The 17,058-nt window shown below is 39.3% G+C and overlaps 1 protein-coding gene across 3 annotated transcripts in view; it reads left to right on the forward strand.

The window, feature by feature from the left end:
• The window catches only part of LOC144677650 (enhancer of polycomb homolog 1-like), a 219,830-nt gene extending 204,132 nt beyond the window's left edge, over positions 1 to 15,698 (forward strand). For 2 of the 3 annotated variants that reach the window (XM_078537695.1, XM_078537686.1), the window contains 4 exons: positions 1,522 to 1,640; positions 2,565 to 2,700; positions 9,132 to 9,498; positions 14,044 to 15,698. In XM_078537695.1, the coding sequence (XP_078393821.1) occupies positions 1,522 to 1,640; positions 2,565 to 2,700; positions 9,132 to 9,498; positions 14,044 to 14,116 (695 nt within the window). In that variant the 3' untranslated portion in view covers positions 14,117 to 15,698. Of the gene's footprint in view, positions 1 to 1,521; positions 1,641 to 2,564; positions 2,701 to 9,131; positions 9,499 to 11,306; positions 11,460 to 14,043 lie in introns of all 3 variants that reach the window. The other variant, XR_013575784.1, reaches the window with a different exon arrangement.
• The last annotated feature ends 1,360 nt before the right edge of the window (positions 15,699 to 17,058 follow it).

Here is a 17,058-nt window from a genome sequence, read left to right on the forward strand (position 1 = left end):
CTTGATCATGCATGACTAACTTTTTTATAAAAGAATGTAGTGTGATATAGTTCCAGGGAGGCCTTGCTTTAGAGTAGCTATGCAAAATTATTTCCTCGATTTTCAAAAGATGGTTTCTTTTTCATTTGGAGGTATCATTAGCTCATTGTCTCACGTTTGCTGCCAAAATGGTTGAACAATGAGTTTGCACAGCCAGCACAGTTACCCACTAAAAGAAGTGGGCGATGCTGGTCGCCAAGGCTGCAATTCATGGTCTCATAACTGTATATACACACAGCAAGTAAAATGATGCAAGTAAGATTTATGTAATATAGAAAATATTCTACTGGTAAAAGGCAGCATTTTCCCTTTAAGCAAAGTATGTAGTTAAGTAAACAGTGGCATTGGTTAAGAGTTTAATTACGTTTTGGTGTGGACTCAGAAACCTAGTGTTTTTTTTTTGAAAAAGCTAACTATGTGGTAGTTGTAAACCTTCAGCTTCCTATCAAATAATTGCCTTCAATTTGTGAAGAAAATGTTTGACACCATTGTTTGTGTAATTGAGATATAGGACAGGAATTGTTTTAAACTAATTTTTGCATCTCCATGATGTAGCTCAAAGTAAATTGGATGATGTGCTATTTAATGATTGAAGGAGTTATTGTACCATCTGATGTACACTATATATCAAATAGCATATTCCTGGCTAAAATTAAGGAATGGTTTAACTGTCCTGTCCTTGTAAGGCTAGAAATTCAACTACACAGTATGAGATCATTCAAATACGAAAAGGACAGTTCTGCTATAGGCAATAAAAACTAACCTCCTATAATGTGGCTGGTTGCGCTTTTACTAATGTGATATGTTACCAATAAGTTGACAATTATTATTTTGAGAATTTTGTGTAAATATTTTTTATTCAAGATCGCACGTGCACATATATCAAATGCTTCGTGGTTTTTGTGGGTGGTTGAAGAGAGTAAGTCCTGATGGTCCTCAATGCAATAATCTATTTTAATATAATGTATCACTGAATGCAAGGATTCCAATTGTAAAATCCAAGGATTGTTATTTGATGTGGAAGATTCAAATCAATTTCCGATAACTAGAAGAAATGCAGTTTTTTTGGATCACTTGTATTTTCTCCTCATTTACCTTTTACTGTAGCCTGGCATTACAGATAGAAATTTAAAAAGGGAACACAGCCTTTTTCTCTTTCTGTTCCCTCTGTCTTGTCTGTCCTTCCCCATCCCTACCCCAAATATCCTAATTGACCCAAACATTGAGACACCAAGTAGCATCCCAACTGTTTCTTTAGTTAATGCATCTTAATCTGGTCTAGCCAGTGTACGTTGGTTTATTTGTATCTGCAAACTTGTTGAATCAAGATTTCTGATGTGAGATTATTAATAATTTTAGTTTGTCATATTCACATTATGTGGAACCTGCCGTTTTCAGAATTTTAAGTCTGTAATTGCAAGTCTGTTTTCACTGCTGTTATTTTTGCATCAAATTTGCCTTAATAAATTAATTTGTGTTCAGCATTTACAGCAGAACAATACCAGCAACATCAACAGCAGCTAGTACTGATGCAGAAACAACAGCTTGCACAGATTCAGCAGCAGCTAGCACATAGTAATTCAGGCTCCAATGCTTCACAGGTAAGAATGAGCCGAGTTCTGTTTAGAAGAAAACCGTTGCTTTAAAAGTAATATGGTAAACCACAGAATTTGACACTCAAAAACAAATGTTACCTTCAGATCATGGATAAAATTGTGATACTTTAAATACACAACCACATTGTCAAAACTTCTTCTAAATTTCAAATCCTGCACATAATTAACATCTTTGGTTCCTCCATTAGTTATGGTTTTTAATATTGCTTAATGGCATCATTGAAGGAGATTGAAGCTGACTGATGCAAATTATTAGCAGTAGAGAAACAGGGGCAGCATTCAGTTTTGCTGGTTCAGCAACACATTCGGATTGACAGTTGAAAATATCATCTCAGTAATGCATAATTCATTTTTAACTTATTGCTTTAACAAATTTGAGCAAGTTATGCTTTCTCAACTAAAAACTAATTGTGATTAAAATTAAGAAAAGATTTTGTTAGCTTGCCTATTAAGTAGAGGGAATTGACCTACTGAGTGATACTGTACAACTTGATATTTTGTGGAATATTTTTATACGTATCCTCCTATGAGTGTATCCAAAGCTGTGAATGAATAGTGCAATTCCTGGTTACTAGCTAGAAACCCATCAAGATAATTCAGTCAAAGAAGATGGCACCTGTTGCTCTCATGGAAGATGTTTTGGTCGTTTTTATTTGTTTCAGACAGTAGTGTGTGACTTAATGCCTCATGCCATTTGTATACTTTTTCAATGTTAAATAGTTACACAATTAAATGTTCACTGGTTTATCACTCTTGCTCTTGGTGAATTTTTTGTAAGATGTGTATTTGAAATATTACAATGCTAATCCTAGTATTGTAAGTTGTTTTCTATTTAAAACTAATGTTGATTTTAGGTTGTTTGCAAGAATATTTCAAGGTTGTGATTTGATTTGCCTATATTTTTGACAGGGTTCTGTTTCAAAAACTTTGGATTCAGTTAGTGCACAATTTGCTGCTTCAGCTTTGATGACATCAGAACAGTTGATGGCTTTCAAGGCAAAGGAGGAAGTAGTGCTTGGAATCAATGGTGTCCTACAAGCCTCAGGTGAGTAGGTTTTCAAAGATGAGAGGTTAGATAAGCATGATCTATATCTGGGGATGATAAATTTAGGAAATTGAGTACTTGTGATATGTACTGGCTGCTGAAATGAGAATGAAAGCAAATTGTTAAAAACTTAAATTGTAAAGAATTGTCATTCACCCTCACCCTGCCCTTTCTGCTGTTATGCACAGCAATTCCTTTGAAGAATTTTTGTAATGCAGTTACTTAGTGATTTTTCTCTTGATACTTGCAGTACAGGGAAATGTGCAGAAACATGTTGGGCCATAATTTGCATCAAAATAATGGTGAGGCTAATGGCACTGTCCATCATTTATTCATAAATGGTACTGTGACTTCAGGCAGGGGACAGCAGGCAGGGTTAAACTCCAATGTCTGAAGGTTCCTGCCCAAGTTGTGCCACTCTGCTATTGGATTCACAAAAATGTGAACTCATTATCTGCCTTCTCATTGAAATGCATTGACCAGCATGAAAATACACACGGTAGATACAAACTAAACTTGTCATAAAGGTGTGTGTTATCCATTTCAATCTAAATAATCACTGTTATCAACTCTGGCACCAAAAATTAACTATTACAATTGTGAAGTCTCATTCCTTTAGGTTTTACTTGCTGGAAATTTGCAAAATATTTAAAATTTAATATATCTTTTAGTTTCTCTCGCTCTACCTGATTTGATAATGAATTCACTCACTCCAGTTTGCACCTTCTCCTTACTCCTGCTGCTGTTTGTTCCCTAATCCTTCAATCTGATTAGATAAGGAATAGACCACTATTTGGCCTATTTACTCTGGTCCCAGATGTCCTGTCTACCTCTCTGTACCATTGTCAACCGGCATGTCCACCAATTTGTCATGTCATGCAAAAAAATTGAAACCCAAATACAGCAAATACTGTTAGATACCCTGCTACAGCAAATTATGGTCCATTGTAGTAGAAAACTCCTGTGACTTACACTAATTCAACGAATTTTTAAATGAAATTATTATCCTTAACAGAGCAGTGTATTTTTGTTTCTGTTAAGTTAGTATGCATAATGTGAACTTCTGTATATGTTTTATATGAAATATGGTCAGAGGGAAAAGGTGAGTCAAAACAACTTCAAAGACTGAAACAGTGTGTCTCTCGGTGCAGAAGAGGCCCTTCGGCCCATCAAGTCTGCACTGACACGTGAGAAACACCTGACCAACCTACCTAATCCCATTTACCAGCACTTGGCCCATAGCCTTGAATGTTACACCATGCCAAGTGCTCATCCAGGTACTTTTTAAAGGTTATGAGGCAACCTGCCTTCACTCTCCCAGGCAGCGCATTCCAGACCATCACCACCCTCTGGGTAAAAAAGTTTTTCCTTGCATCCCCTCACCTTGAACTTATGTCCCCTTGTGACTGACCCTTCAACTAAGGGGTACAGCTGCTCCCTATCCACCCTGTCCATGCCCCTCATAATCCTGTACACCTCGATCAGGTCACCCCTCAGTCTTCTCTGCTCCAATGAAAACAACCCAAGTCTATCCAACCTCTCTTCATAACTTAAATGTTTAATCCCAGGCAACATCCTGGTGAATCTCCTCTGCACCCCCTCCAGTGCAATCACATCCTTCCTATAATGTGGCGACCAGAACTGCACACAGTACTCCAGCTGTGGCCTCACCAAGGTTCTATACAACTCCAACATGACCTCCCTACTTTTGTAATCTATACCTCAATTGATAAAGGCAAGTGTCCCATATGACTTTTTCACCACCCCACTAACATGCTCTTCCGCCTTCAGAGATCTATGGACACACACGCCAAGGTCCCTTTGTTCCTCAGAACTTCCTGGTGTCATGCCGTTCATTGAATACCTCCTTGTCAAATTACTCCTTCCAAAGTGTATCACTTAACACTTTTCAGGGTTAAATTCCATCTGCCACTTATCTGCCCATTTGACCATCCCGTCTGTATCTTCATGTAGCCCAAGACACTCAACCTCACTGTTAACCACCCGGCCAATCTTTGTGTCATCCGCGAACTTACTAATCCTACCACCCACATAGTCATCTATGTCGTTTATATAAATGACCAATAATAGGGGACCCAGCACAGATGCCTATGGTACGCCACTGGACACTGGCTTCCAGTCATTAAAGCATCCTTCTGTCATCACCCTTTGTCTCCTACAACTAAGACAATTTTGAATCCACCTTATCAAATTAACCTGTATCCCATGTGCATTTGCCTTCTTTATAAGTCTCCCATGTGGGATCTTGTCAAAGGCTTTGCTGAAATCCATATAAACTACATCAACTGCATTACCCTCATCTACACATCTGGTCACTTCTTCAAAAAATTCAATCAAATTTGTTAGGCATGACCTCCCTCTGACAAAGCCATGCTGACTATCCCTGATCAAACCTTGCCTCTCCAAGTGGAGATAGATTCTCTCCCTCAGAATTTTCTCCAATAGTTTCCCTACCACTGACGTGAGACTCACAGGCCCGTAGTTCCCTGGCTTCTCTCTACAACCCTTCTTAAATAGCAGAACCACATTAGCTGTGCTCCAGTCCTCTGGAACCTCTCCCGTGGCCAGAGAGGAATTAAAAATTTGGGTCAGAGCCCCTGCGATCTCCTCCCTTACCTCCCTCAGCAGTCTGGGACACAAATCATCCAGGCCTGGAGATTTGTCCACTTTTAAGCCTGCCAACACCTCCAATATCTTGTCACTCCCTATATCAATTTGCTCAAGAACCTCGCAATCTCTCTCCCCGAGTTCCATACCTTCATCCTCATTCTCTTGGGTGAAGACGGATGTGAAGTATCCCCTCTTTTCTCTCCTCATTGCTTTCTTAAGCACCACCCTGCACGTTCTGTACTCCACTAATGCCTCCGCTGATTTGCTTCCCTTGTACCTGCTAAAAGCCACCCTTTTCCTTCTAGAAACATAGAAAATAGGAGCAGGAGTAGACCATTCGGCCCTTCGAGCCTGCTCCGTCATTCATTATGATCATGGCTGATCATCCAACTCAATAGCCTGCTCCGGCATTCTCCCCATACCCTTTGATCCCTTTCACCCCCGAGGGCTATATCTAACTCCTTGAAAGCATACAAAGTTTTGGTCTTACTACTTTCTGTGGTAACGAATTCCACAGGCTCATACTCTCTGGATGAAGAAATTTCTCCTCATTTCAGTCCTAAATGGTCTACCCCATATCCTCAGACTATGACCCCTGGTTCTGGACTCCCTCACCATCGGGAACATCCTTCCTGCATCTACCCTGTCTAGTCCTGTTAGAATTTCATGGGTTTCTATGAGATCCCCCCTCATTCTTCTGAACTCCAGCATAGAAACATTCTCATCATATCCCTAAATTCTCTGGTCATCCATGGTTCTCTGGGCTTGTTCCCTCCAGGGTGATAGGAAGGAGCAACATGTTTGGCTTGTACCCTCCCCATTTCCTTTTTGAATGCCCCCCAATGCTCTTCTGTAGATTTCCCCACAAGTAGCTGTTCCCAGTCTACCTTGGCCAGATCCTGCCTTATTTTACTAAAATCCGCTCTCCCCCAATCCAAAACATTATTTTGCAACTTGTCGATTTCTTTGTCCATAACAAGCTTAAATTGTACCATGTTGTGGTCGCTAAAATGCTCCCCCACCACCAGCTCAGCCACCTGTCCGGCTTCATTCCCCAGCATTAGGTCCAGCACTGCACCGTCCCTTGTTGGACCCTCTACATATTGACCTAAAAAGTTATCCTGTACACATTTCAAGAAATCCACTCCATCCAAGCCCTTAACAATATGTCTATCCCAATTAATGTTGGGAAAGTTGAAATCACCTAATATAATTACCCTATTTATGTTTTTACACACCTTCACAAATTGTGCACATATATTTGCTCCTCAATTTCCCACTGACTATCTTGGGATCTATAATAAACGCCTAACAATGTGGCTGCCCCTTTTTTATTTCTAAGCTCGACCCACAAAGCTTCATTTGATGCCCCCTCCAAGATATCATCTCTCCTTACTGCAGTAACTGACTCCTTAACTAATAATGCAATGCCTCCTCCTCTTTTACCCCCTCCCCTGTCTTGCCTGAAGATTCAGTATCCCGGAATGTTGAGCTGCCAATCCTGTCCCTCCCTCAACCATGTCTCAGCGATGGCTACTATATCACAATTCCACGTGTCAACCCTCACCCTTAACTCATCCCTTTTACCTGTAATACTCCTGGCATTAAAGTAGAGGCCATCCAGCCTTGCCTTACTCCCTTGAAACTTAATGCAGCTGTACTCCCTCTGGCTTGATTGTTTTACTTTATTATGATGTGTCCCTATTCTGCTAACATTCTGTGTCCTCTCCCCCTGCCGAATTAATTTAAACTCCTCTCAACAGCACCAGCAAACCCGCCCGAAAAATGTTAGTCCCACTCTGGTTCAGCTGTAGACCGCCTGGTACAGGTCCCACCTTTCCCAGAAACTGTCCCAGTGATCCAGGAATCTAAAACCCTCCCTCCTGCACCAATTCTTAAGCCACGTATTCATCTGTGCTATTCTCCTATTTCTGTACTTGCTAGCACGTGGCACTGGGAGTAATCCAGAGATTACAACCTGAGAGGTCCTGCTTTTCAGTCTACTGCCTAACTTCCTGAATTCTTGATGCAAGACCTCATCCCTCTTTCTACCTGTGTCATTGGTACAATGACTTCTGCCTTATCACCCTCCCCCTTCAGGATGCCCTGCACCCGTTCAGTGACATTCCGGACCCTGGCACCAGGGAGGCAACACGCCATCCTGGAGTCATGTTGATGGCCACAGTAGCGCCTGTCTTTTCCCCTGACCAAAGAATCCCCTATTACTATTGCTCTTCCTCTCTTCCTCCCCTCCTGTACAGACAGGCTGCTTGTGATGCCAGAAGCTTGGCTCTGCCTGCACTCCCTGGAGGAACCAGCGCCCTCATCAGCCTCCAAAATGGAATACCGATTTGCGAGTGGGACCCCAGAGGACTCCTGAACTACCTGCCTGTTTCTTTTGGACTGCCTGGTGGTCACCCATTCCCTTCCTTCCTCAAGTCCCTTTAGCTGCACTGTGACCCCCTCTCTAAACGTATTATCTACGATGCTCTCAGACTTGCAGATGCTCCACAGTGTCCCCAGCCGCCGTTCCAGCTCTGAAACCCAAGCTTCCAGGAGCTGCAGATGGACACACTTCCTGCACACATGCTGGTCCCGGGCACTGGAAATGTTCCCGGATTCCCACATGGAGCACACCACGGCTTTGAGTTCTCCTGCCATGACTTATCCCTTTAAATTAAGCCTTTTAAATCAATTACTCTGGGCCCTTCTTTCCTGATCCTCGTTACTACAGAATATACAAATTATAAACCACAAAAAGACCTTAAACTATAAGCAATAAAAGTAGTAAATACTTGCCCGACCTTACCCACTACTTAGCAGTCATTCCTCTCCCTTGTAGCCTCTACTGCTGCAGCAGGGCAAGACCACTCTCTGAAGATTTAAGAAGTTGGATGGCAAGGAAAAAATGCAAAGAGTACCTTTTCCCCTCTGCACCGAATTCCCACTGCCAATACCCACACTCACTGTGTGTCTCACTCAGGATGAGGTCTCTCCCCTGCTCGTGTGCATTTCATTGCATTTCTGTCAGTCTATTCCTGCAGCACTGATACTTAAATTAATTTTCTCTCCTGACTTTAGTTGCCTAACTCCCTGAATTCTGGTATGAAATCAGATAGTTTAGCAAGGTAGTTACAGGGAGGAGCAATTTAAATGTTTTGCAGGCTTCAATCAAAGTTGCTATTTAAATGTCAGTGGAGTAGAGAAGTGCCTATTTGGAAAAGGTGTTGGTTGAAGCAAGAAAACCGACTGACCTGAAGGTGAGGATTTTGTGGAAAAGGAGCCTTGTTGCTACAACCATTTTTTAAAAATAATCTGGGCATATGTTTTTTGGAAGGTAGAATGCGAGTTCACTTTACATGTGGGAGGTAATCACACTTGGATGTTCAAATAAATTGATATCCTGTATCCCACAATATGTTTCCTGGAGGGCCTCAACTTTTGAACTTTTTGAAGCGTCATCAGTGCTTAAGTTTGGGGGCTTCTTACAGCCCTTCCTTATTATTCCTTCCACCCATCAAAAATGTATGGAAGACTGGTCAGTTGCATCCAGTATTTGTTCTAGCTTTTTGTGGTACTTGCTCTGGTAGTCTGAACAAAAAAATGAATGAAATCTGAACTACCTATAGCTCGTGATGCTTCATTTCTTCAAAGTTGCTCAAGCCATCCTGAGAGAATTGTATATAAACATTTTAAGCCAATGGTTTCATACATTTTTGATTGACTGTTCCCTTGCCCTGGCTCCAAAATCATGCCAGTGTTAGAATTATGCTCTAATTCTGTTTTTTCTTCTCCTTCAGGATCGTACAAGGGCTTACACCTCACTAGTACCACGCCTACGGCACTTGTACAAACCAGTCAATCATCATCAGCAGCAGGTTCAGCCTTACTGCCACCTTGCAGCAACACACAGACAGCAACTTCCCACAGTGCACTGAGTCACCATGGAAATGCTACAAACTCAAGTCCTCAGGTTCTGCTTGGCAACAGCCTTCGTCTAGGTGTACCTAGCTCAGTAGCTGCTGTTAATTCTGTCACCAGTCTGAATGCTCGTCATATACCTAGAACTTTAAATACTGTTCCAACATCTGCCTTAAAACTGGCTACAGCAGCAAATTGTCAGGTGCCCAAGGTTCCAGGCTCCACTTCCATGGATGGAGTACCAAGGTAAGCTTCATTCTCTGAAGATTTGTATTTAAGAGAATCTCTTCTTACTGTGCAGTATAGATTTACTTCATTTGAGCCCTGATAATGAATTTTTCTTTAAATTCAGGGTTAACAGATAAATAACATTCATATTTGGTTGTAAGTGGGCTCTGTCATGGAAGAAGAGTATTGCCTTTTAACAGCTAGTTTCCTTGTGTGCTGTAGTAAAGATACATCTTATAATACATATAGTTTGTCTGGACAGTGATGTTCTTTGTTCATACTGTCTCAATTGACCAATGAATGGTTTGTTGCTAAATCCTGAAAGGAGAGTAGAACAAATGGGATTTATCACAAATGTGAAATTCCAGAAGTCTTCAATTACATGCAGTCTTTACTCTCCTGGGATCTCAGCTGTTTGGGGTTTTCTGTAGTAACCACTTCTACCAGTCACCCACTTGTGGCAAGAAATTCAAATTCATGGAAAATTAAGCCCTTTTATGGTCAGCAGCACTTGTTTTCAGTTTTGATTACTCCATGTAATTGTGGCTAGTTATTTTGATTTTGTGTTTTTTGTTCACTTTTATACTGCTTGTGTGTGCTGGTTTCATCCAGGGCAGCAAAAGTGGTTATTATGGTTGACCTTGGGTCAGAAAAGGACAATGAGGGAAGTGGCCAGGATTTCTTCTGATTGCTATTGATTGTCCCACCCTCCCCAAGCAAAGAGTACGTGAGAGAGAAAATGTAGTTAGATTCAGGGTTGGCTGCAATTACCTTTCCCTCTGGTGGTCAATGAGTCATGTGCATAATGAATACTTGGAGAAGGTGTTAGATAGTGCCCAACATTGTTGGTGTTTACACCACTCCTGAGCAATTTTCAACACCTTTGGGAATGCATGGAGAATGTTAATAAGAAAATACACCAATATAGCGCATTTTGTTTTGTCCATAGCAAAGCAATTCGACAAGCCCATGAGTGAGCTGTATCTAAGGTAGGCACTGTAATGTGTCGTTTTGTAAAACTGGTTTCAAACCACCAGCCAAAGCTAGACAACTTCACTTCCTTGTATAGCAATGAGATTTGTTTAGCCTATCTGAAAGGCAACTATAGAGCAATTTGCCTGCCTTTTACAAAGCATTGTCTTGTTTTCATAACGAGATAAAACATTTGGCACTTTGGGCTTCAAACTGGCTTTGTAATCGACTAAAAGCTTCCTGGTTTTTTACTGACTATTTGAGATGGTTCATTTGAATGTAATGGTTGAACAATGGAGGAAAGAATGTTTAGCTATCTTTGACATGGATTTGTTTTTTCTTTTGCATTTAGTTCATCTATATACAGCTGTGAAGTGGTTATTTTTGCATTTTGCGTCGTTACTTCAACATTCCTTTGTAGCCTTCAAAGCATTATAAGCAGCAGACATTATAAAAGGACTATGTATTTTCATGGTTTTTTTATGGTGACTGAATCTTATGAGCTATATTTCCAATGATTCTTTCTCCCCTCTACCTTTCCTAAGACAGTTTTGATTAGTTTTGTGTGGAGATTGAACCACATTTAAAGAAAAAGGAAGACTTCAAAGCATACACGAAACTCTCGATCAGTACCCTTTTTCACAAAGGTGAGTGAATATTTGAGGAGCTGGCTTGAAGGAGGTAATGGGCCCAATGGTGTGATGTCACAAAACTTTGCTGTTCAAGTGGAAAAAATTCTCCGCCCTGCCAAATACTCTGAAAATTTTAAAGTTGATCATAATTCTTTAATGGTTTGAATTTTTTATATAAAAGGGTACTGATGATGACTCACTTTTTAAACATCACACCTGCAGGAAGTGTCTCTCCATAAACACGTCACTGGCCCTGCAATTCATAGCGCCATAGAGACGTGATGTTGCCACCCAGATGGTGAAATAGGAGTCATAAAAGGAGACTTTACTACAGCACATCGGGAAACTTTAAGGGTAGGAGCAGGAGGTTGGGAGGCAAGTAAAGTGCTTTTGTTTTTTTATATTTTTTTAAGTGAGAAGTTGGATCGTTTCCCTTTTTGGAAAAAGCCCTATTTTCATTTTTAAATCAATGGCTGCCATAGCCTCAAATATATTTTGATTTAAAACCTGCTTAAATTTATATGGCTGATTTGGAATTTTGAAGACCATCATTCAGTAAGTGCAGTGAGTTCAACTTTGATATTTTTAAATAACTGCATTAAAAGGTGGAGAAATGGTCTTTATCCATGGCTAATCATCTTTGTGGTTTTAACTTAATTAAATTGTCCTTCATAGCTCTTGTAGAAGATTGTGCAGCTGATATTAAAATGATGTTTTAGTCTTTATATTGCTTCAGGCACAGAACCTAGTAGTTCTTGAATGTAATGTAAGTATTAACTAAAAATCTCTGTATATATGTATCGTCCTACTAGAAAGAAATTTATTGGAGGACTAATCCATTCTTTTTAATTAACTATCTGCTTTGTGCTTTGCTAAAACAACAAAATAATGGAACTTTCTCCAGGGAGTGCTAAGCATATATATCTTAACTGTGTCCCTGCCCTGAGGCCTATTTTGCTCACATTCTCACTTAATAAATGGAACAGATATGTAGTATAGTTACATGATGTAACAAACGTACACAATTGAATAGAAATTAAGTCATAAGCGGAATGGCTTGTATTGTTTGAATATAATTGTTAATGTCCATATGCAAATCAGTTGATTATTGCCTAATCATTGTAGGTCGGTAATCATTGGTCTTCTGCAACTTGACCATCTTTGAGGGAGTAGTGAGGAATTTCCTAGAGTTTTTCCTAAAATTGGCCTATGTTTTTTTTTCCTCCTTTTTCCTGTTTCGGCAGTGCATGGCTGTAGTATGGGTGGATGAGAGAATGGGGTGGTGGTTTAATAAGTTTCACCATGTCATTTAGAACAGTCTCAACAGATCAGCTGGTCTTTACCTATCTTTTATACATTTGTATATAATTTTGTACCTTTGCAGTTGTCACACAAATGTCATGACCTTTCCTCATTTTATACTACATTTAAGGTTTCACTCTTAAATTACAACACAATTCTTTTTCTCCACTTTGGCATCTAATGATTGTAAACTTTTGGTCAATTCTTGGGTCAGTCTATTTCATTTTACTCCAGTTTGGCATTACATGGGTTTGGAAGATTTATGAAAAATATATGGGGGAGTTGTGCATTATTGCTTTAATGGATATAATACTTGATTTTGGGCTGTGCCAATATTTATATTACCTCTTCACATTGCCTAATTTATGTATTGCATAACCTGTTCCAGACTCCATTCTGTTGTCTTATCTCCAAGCTGCTAGGAAGTGATTCTTGAAGAAAAGATGACTTGCTGGTTCCTTTCCAGCAGGACTGCTGGGTCCAGTTTACATCTAAAAATCCAAGTACAAGCTTTCATGTTGGCAATTAATCAAATATAGGTTATGAAAATTGGTCTTCCAACCACGCTATGACACAAACACAAGGCATGCTTCATGTTGACTAGAAGAGAAAGTCATCTGTGGCTCTGGATAATTATCACATTTGAGGTGTGCTCTTTTGAGAAAACCCTCTTGAAAATATTGGATTGCAGTGGAGGATTTTCCAAAACACATTGCCATTGTGGTTACAAATGTTAACATTTAGTTCAACTGTTGGAGAAGTGGGCATCCCTCCATACTATTGTCTACAAATATTGCTGCCCTTTCCACTTCAACACCATTCGCAGTTGAAACAAGTAGAATGAGAAAGCAAATATGATCACCTAGTCAGGGTAAAATCCCTTTGTTCACTATGAAGGAAGTTTGTTTGCCATAAATGCCTTTTAACCCTAATCAGATTGTTGAAGTCATTGGGTCAAGTTATTTAAAGTAAAATAGTGCAGAACATTTTGTAGATTCCAGTGTTTTTATATTGATTTACAGTCAGTGAACCCAATTCCTTAGTTATTGATTTGTCTATAGCAGGTTGAAAACCTCGCCTGAGGTTATTGCTTCAAATTGTGCTAATTTCACTGAGGTCACCTAGTCTGTTTCACTAGTCTTCATCTTTCAAGAGAAACTGTAATTTGACTGAAGAACTTTGATTTGATTGCATCTGTATAGTATGTCAGTTTACTGGTCTTTGCCAATATTTGACTTATTTGGTAACAAAGCATTGGGCAATTATTAAGATAAGTGACTTGTATAAACAAATACGGGGAAAATGTTATGGTACAGGAGTAAATTGTCAATCTGACAACTCAGCTGTGTAGAGGAAGCAAAATGTCTGGCCAAATTGGCGTTGCTGGAGGGGCTTGAATAGAAATTGAGCACTCATGTCAGAATCTTGTACCAGTTGGCCATACGTGTACAAGACAAGAGAATGGGGACAATTGAAGACCAGCTTTTTTATTAAACAGTTGCTAGAGATCTCAACTCTGATTTCATAAAATCTAGTTAAATTTGGGCTCCCCAAAGGTCAGTGTAATCTATTGTTACCATTGTGTATTTTTATATGTAGAAAATATGAAAAATGATCGTAGAGCAGTAACTAACAATTTATTTCTCTTTTTCTCCAGGGAAAACCACGACACAGAAAAGCCAGCACTAAACAGTATAGCAGACAATACAGTGGCAATGGAAGTAACGTAGTGTCCACACAAAGACAGCTGCAGCCTTGGGAACTCATTTAGGTGCTATGCATCAATAGCGTTTGTGAATGCAAGGGATGGCGGAATGCAGCACATTGCGTTTCCATGGCAGCTCTAGGGACTTGATGGCAATGCACATCTCATGCTTTTTTGTTACTGTTAATAGGAATTGACATCTGTAAATTATGATACAGCAATTATCTGTACAGTACTGCATATTTGTAATACACTTGTATATATGTTACTTGAATACTGAACTGTTCATTTGTGATGCTTTGCACTTGAAAAAAAACAAAATTGCAACCAGTAAGAGTGTGAGATGTGAGAGATCTATAGAGATGAAGTGTCATCACATCATGTGCATGGTGCGGAACCTGCTGTTTTATCTATTTATTGTGCTGTGTTTACAGTTTTGTACACTGTACCTTCATTGGTTCCTGTGCTGTAGTAAATGTGTTAGGTAGCTGTGGACTCCTCGGTATTTTGTATATGGTGAACATACTTGGTTCCCCTCTGGGTCCCTGAGTTTCTGTGTATCATGTAAAAATGGTGACATACATACAGATTTGAAAATTAAGGCATCGGTTTGTAAATGGGGATGGAACTACTTCATGGAGACATAGGGATCTTCCACTTATATTTGTTCTAACGCAAGTAACAAGCTGGAAATGAAGTCACACTTTTTCAGAAGCAGAGACGCTTCTGCAAAATTATTTTAGCACTAATTATTTTCTATGCTGCTTAGTTTTTTTGCTCATTCGAGTTTAAACAAATTGGACCTCCTTCAAAACAAATCTGAGCTGTATCAGATAGTTTCCCGAGCTTTTTTCATTGTTCATTCATCATTCAGTTATTTTTGTATTTGTTAAAGTTGTAATTTTCTTGTTGATTTTGTGCTCCTGTACACACAGACTTCATTCTTCACTTGTTCACGTGAAAAAGAGAAGAAACAACAAGGAGATAAGGGAGATGAATGCAGTAGTTGCTGTACGTGTATCATCATTCCAGTTTCTGAAACAGCCAGCTTTTACTTTCAGATTCTTGTGAAGGCTATAAGGCCAGAACCACGATATCGGGTGCCTTCCTTTGGAAATAATAGACCTCTCTTCTGTGAAGAGATTGGTACTTAACAGACTACTACTAGTGCTTTGTCAGTACCTGAGTCTGAATGCCCAGTCCAATGGCATATTTATCCTCAAGGTTTTTAATCCCACCTGGAATTGTGACAGAACTCTCACAAAATAAACCCAGGGCATTATATGTTGACCAACAGCTGTGTTTTTTTTTTAAATTTTGTATCGTGTGTTGGAGTTATTTTTCTTGCTACATTAGAAAGAAAAGTAATTTGTGTATTTACAGTATTTTGTAATTGAAGCATTATGAAATGTGAGCTCTCACCATTTTACCATGCTGGTAAGTTAGATTTAAAAAAAAAAGTCTGGGGGGAAATTATGTGGCTGGTAATGCTTTGAGGAGGTAACTTATTGGACCACTTCATAAATAACTTAAGTTTATAGCATACATCTTTTTCAAGACCTAATGCTTATATTGAAAAAAGTAAATTGATCCTTGTTTGAATTTCAGTAATTACTTTGTTCTGATTATTTTCATTTTACTTTATTGAATTGCACAATTAGATGATTGGAAAATAATTGCCTCTTAGTCATTACTTATATGTTTGACCATTGTGGTAATGGGAACACTCTTCCTCATTTGTGAAACGCCCACAAAAATAGGATATTGCTTTCTTTGAGGAGATTAATCACCTTGAGACAGCGGCCCTTTAAGAATCATATGCCATGTTGTCTCTATCTTGTCCAGGCGATCTGCATACATAAATATTTCCCCTCACCATCTGCTGTTCTGATAGCCCAGTAGAAGTCAGTTCTTCAGCATTGTTCTTTATACATTTTATAGTTTTGGAGGTAATTTTCAAAATTACCTTTTCTCATTTGCTCCACGTTTAATATCATATTCTTCAGTGATTATATGCTGTATCTGAGTATTGGTTCATCAGATTGGCTTTGCAGTCGTTGGCCTCACCCCACTCAAATACTGTTCCTTTCTCCTCTGGAAAGGTAGGCCTCTTTTCTAGTTCTACCAAAATTTCCGTTTTATGTGTACCAAGAAATGGACCTAAACAATAAAATCTGCATTGAAGTTCCAGTATGTACAGCAAAACACCAAATTTACAAGTAACTTTGTAAATTATCAAAGAATGATACAGCATAGAAGGAGGCCATCTGACTTCTTTTGTCTGTGCTGGCTTTTTGAAAGAGTTACCCAATTAATCCCATCCTCTTTTCCCAGCAATTTTTTCCTTTTCAAGCATTCATCCAACTTCGCTTTGAAAGTTATTGATCAGATCATATTCACTCAGTAAAAAAAAAGTTTTTCTCCCGTCGCCTCTGATTCTTTGCTAAACCTGTCGTCTCTGGTTACCAACCCTTCTGTCAATGGGAATAGTTTCTACTTAGTCTATCAAAACCCTTCAAGGGGAATAACCCCAGTTTCTCTAGTCTCACAAGGCGTCTGAAGTCTTTCATCACTAGTGCCATTATAGTGAATTTCCCTACACCTCTAAGGTCTTGACATCCAGTGTGGTGCTAGAATTAGCCACAGTCGTCCTAACCAGTGTTGTGAAGACTTAGCATGATATCCTTGCAATTGTACTCTACTACTGTATTTGTAAAAGCAAGAATCCTGAATGCCTTTTTAACAGCCTCCTCAAATTATCCTGCCACCTTCAAAGATTTATCTACATACATACCCAAGTTTCTCCTTTCCTGCACCCTCTTCGAAATAGTACTATTTAGTTTGTTACCTTTCATTCTTATCAAAGTGAATCCATTCTCACTTCTATTTTGTTATTTATTCATGGGATGAGGGTATTGCTGGCTAGGCCAGCATTTATTGCCCATTCCTAATTGACCTTGAGAAGGT

This window comes from Cetorhinus maximus, chromosome 3 (assembly GCF_964194155.1).
Source record: "Cetorhinus maximus chromosome 3, sCetMax3.hap1.1, whole genome shotgun sequence".
NCBI classification, from domain to species: domain Eukaryota; kingdom Metazoa; phylum Chordata; class Chondrichthyes; order Lamniformes; family Cetorhinidae; genus Cetorhinus; species Cetorhinus maximus.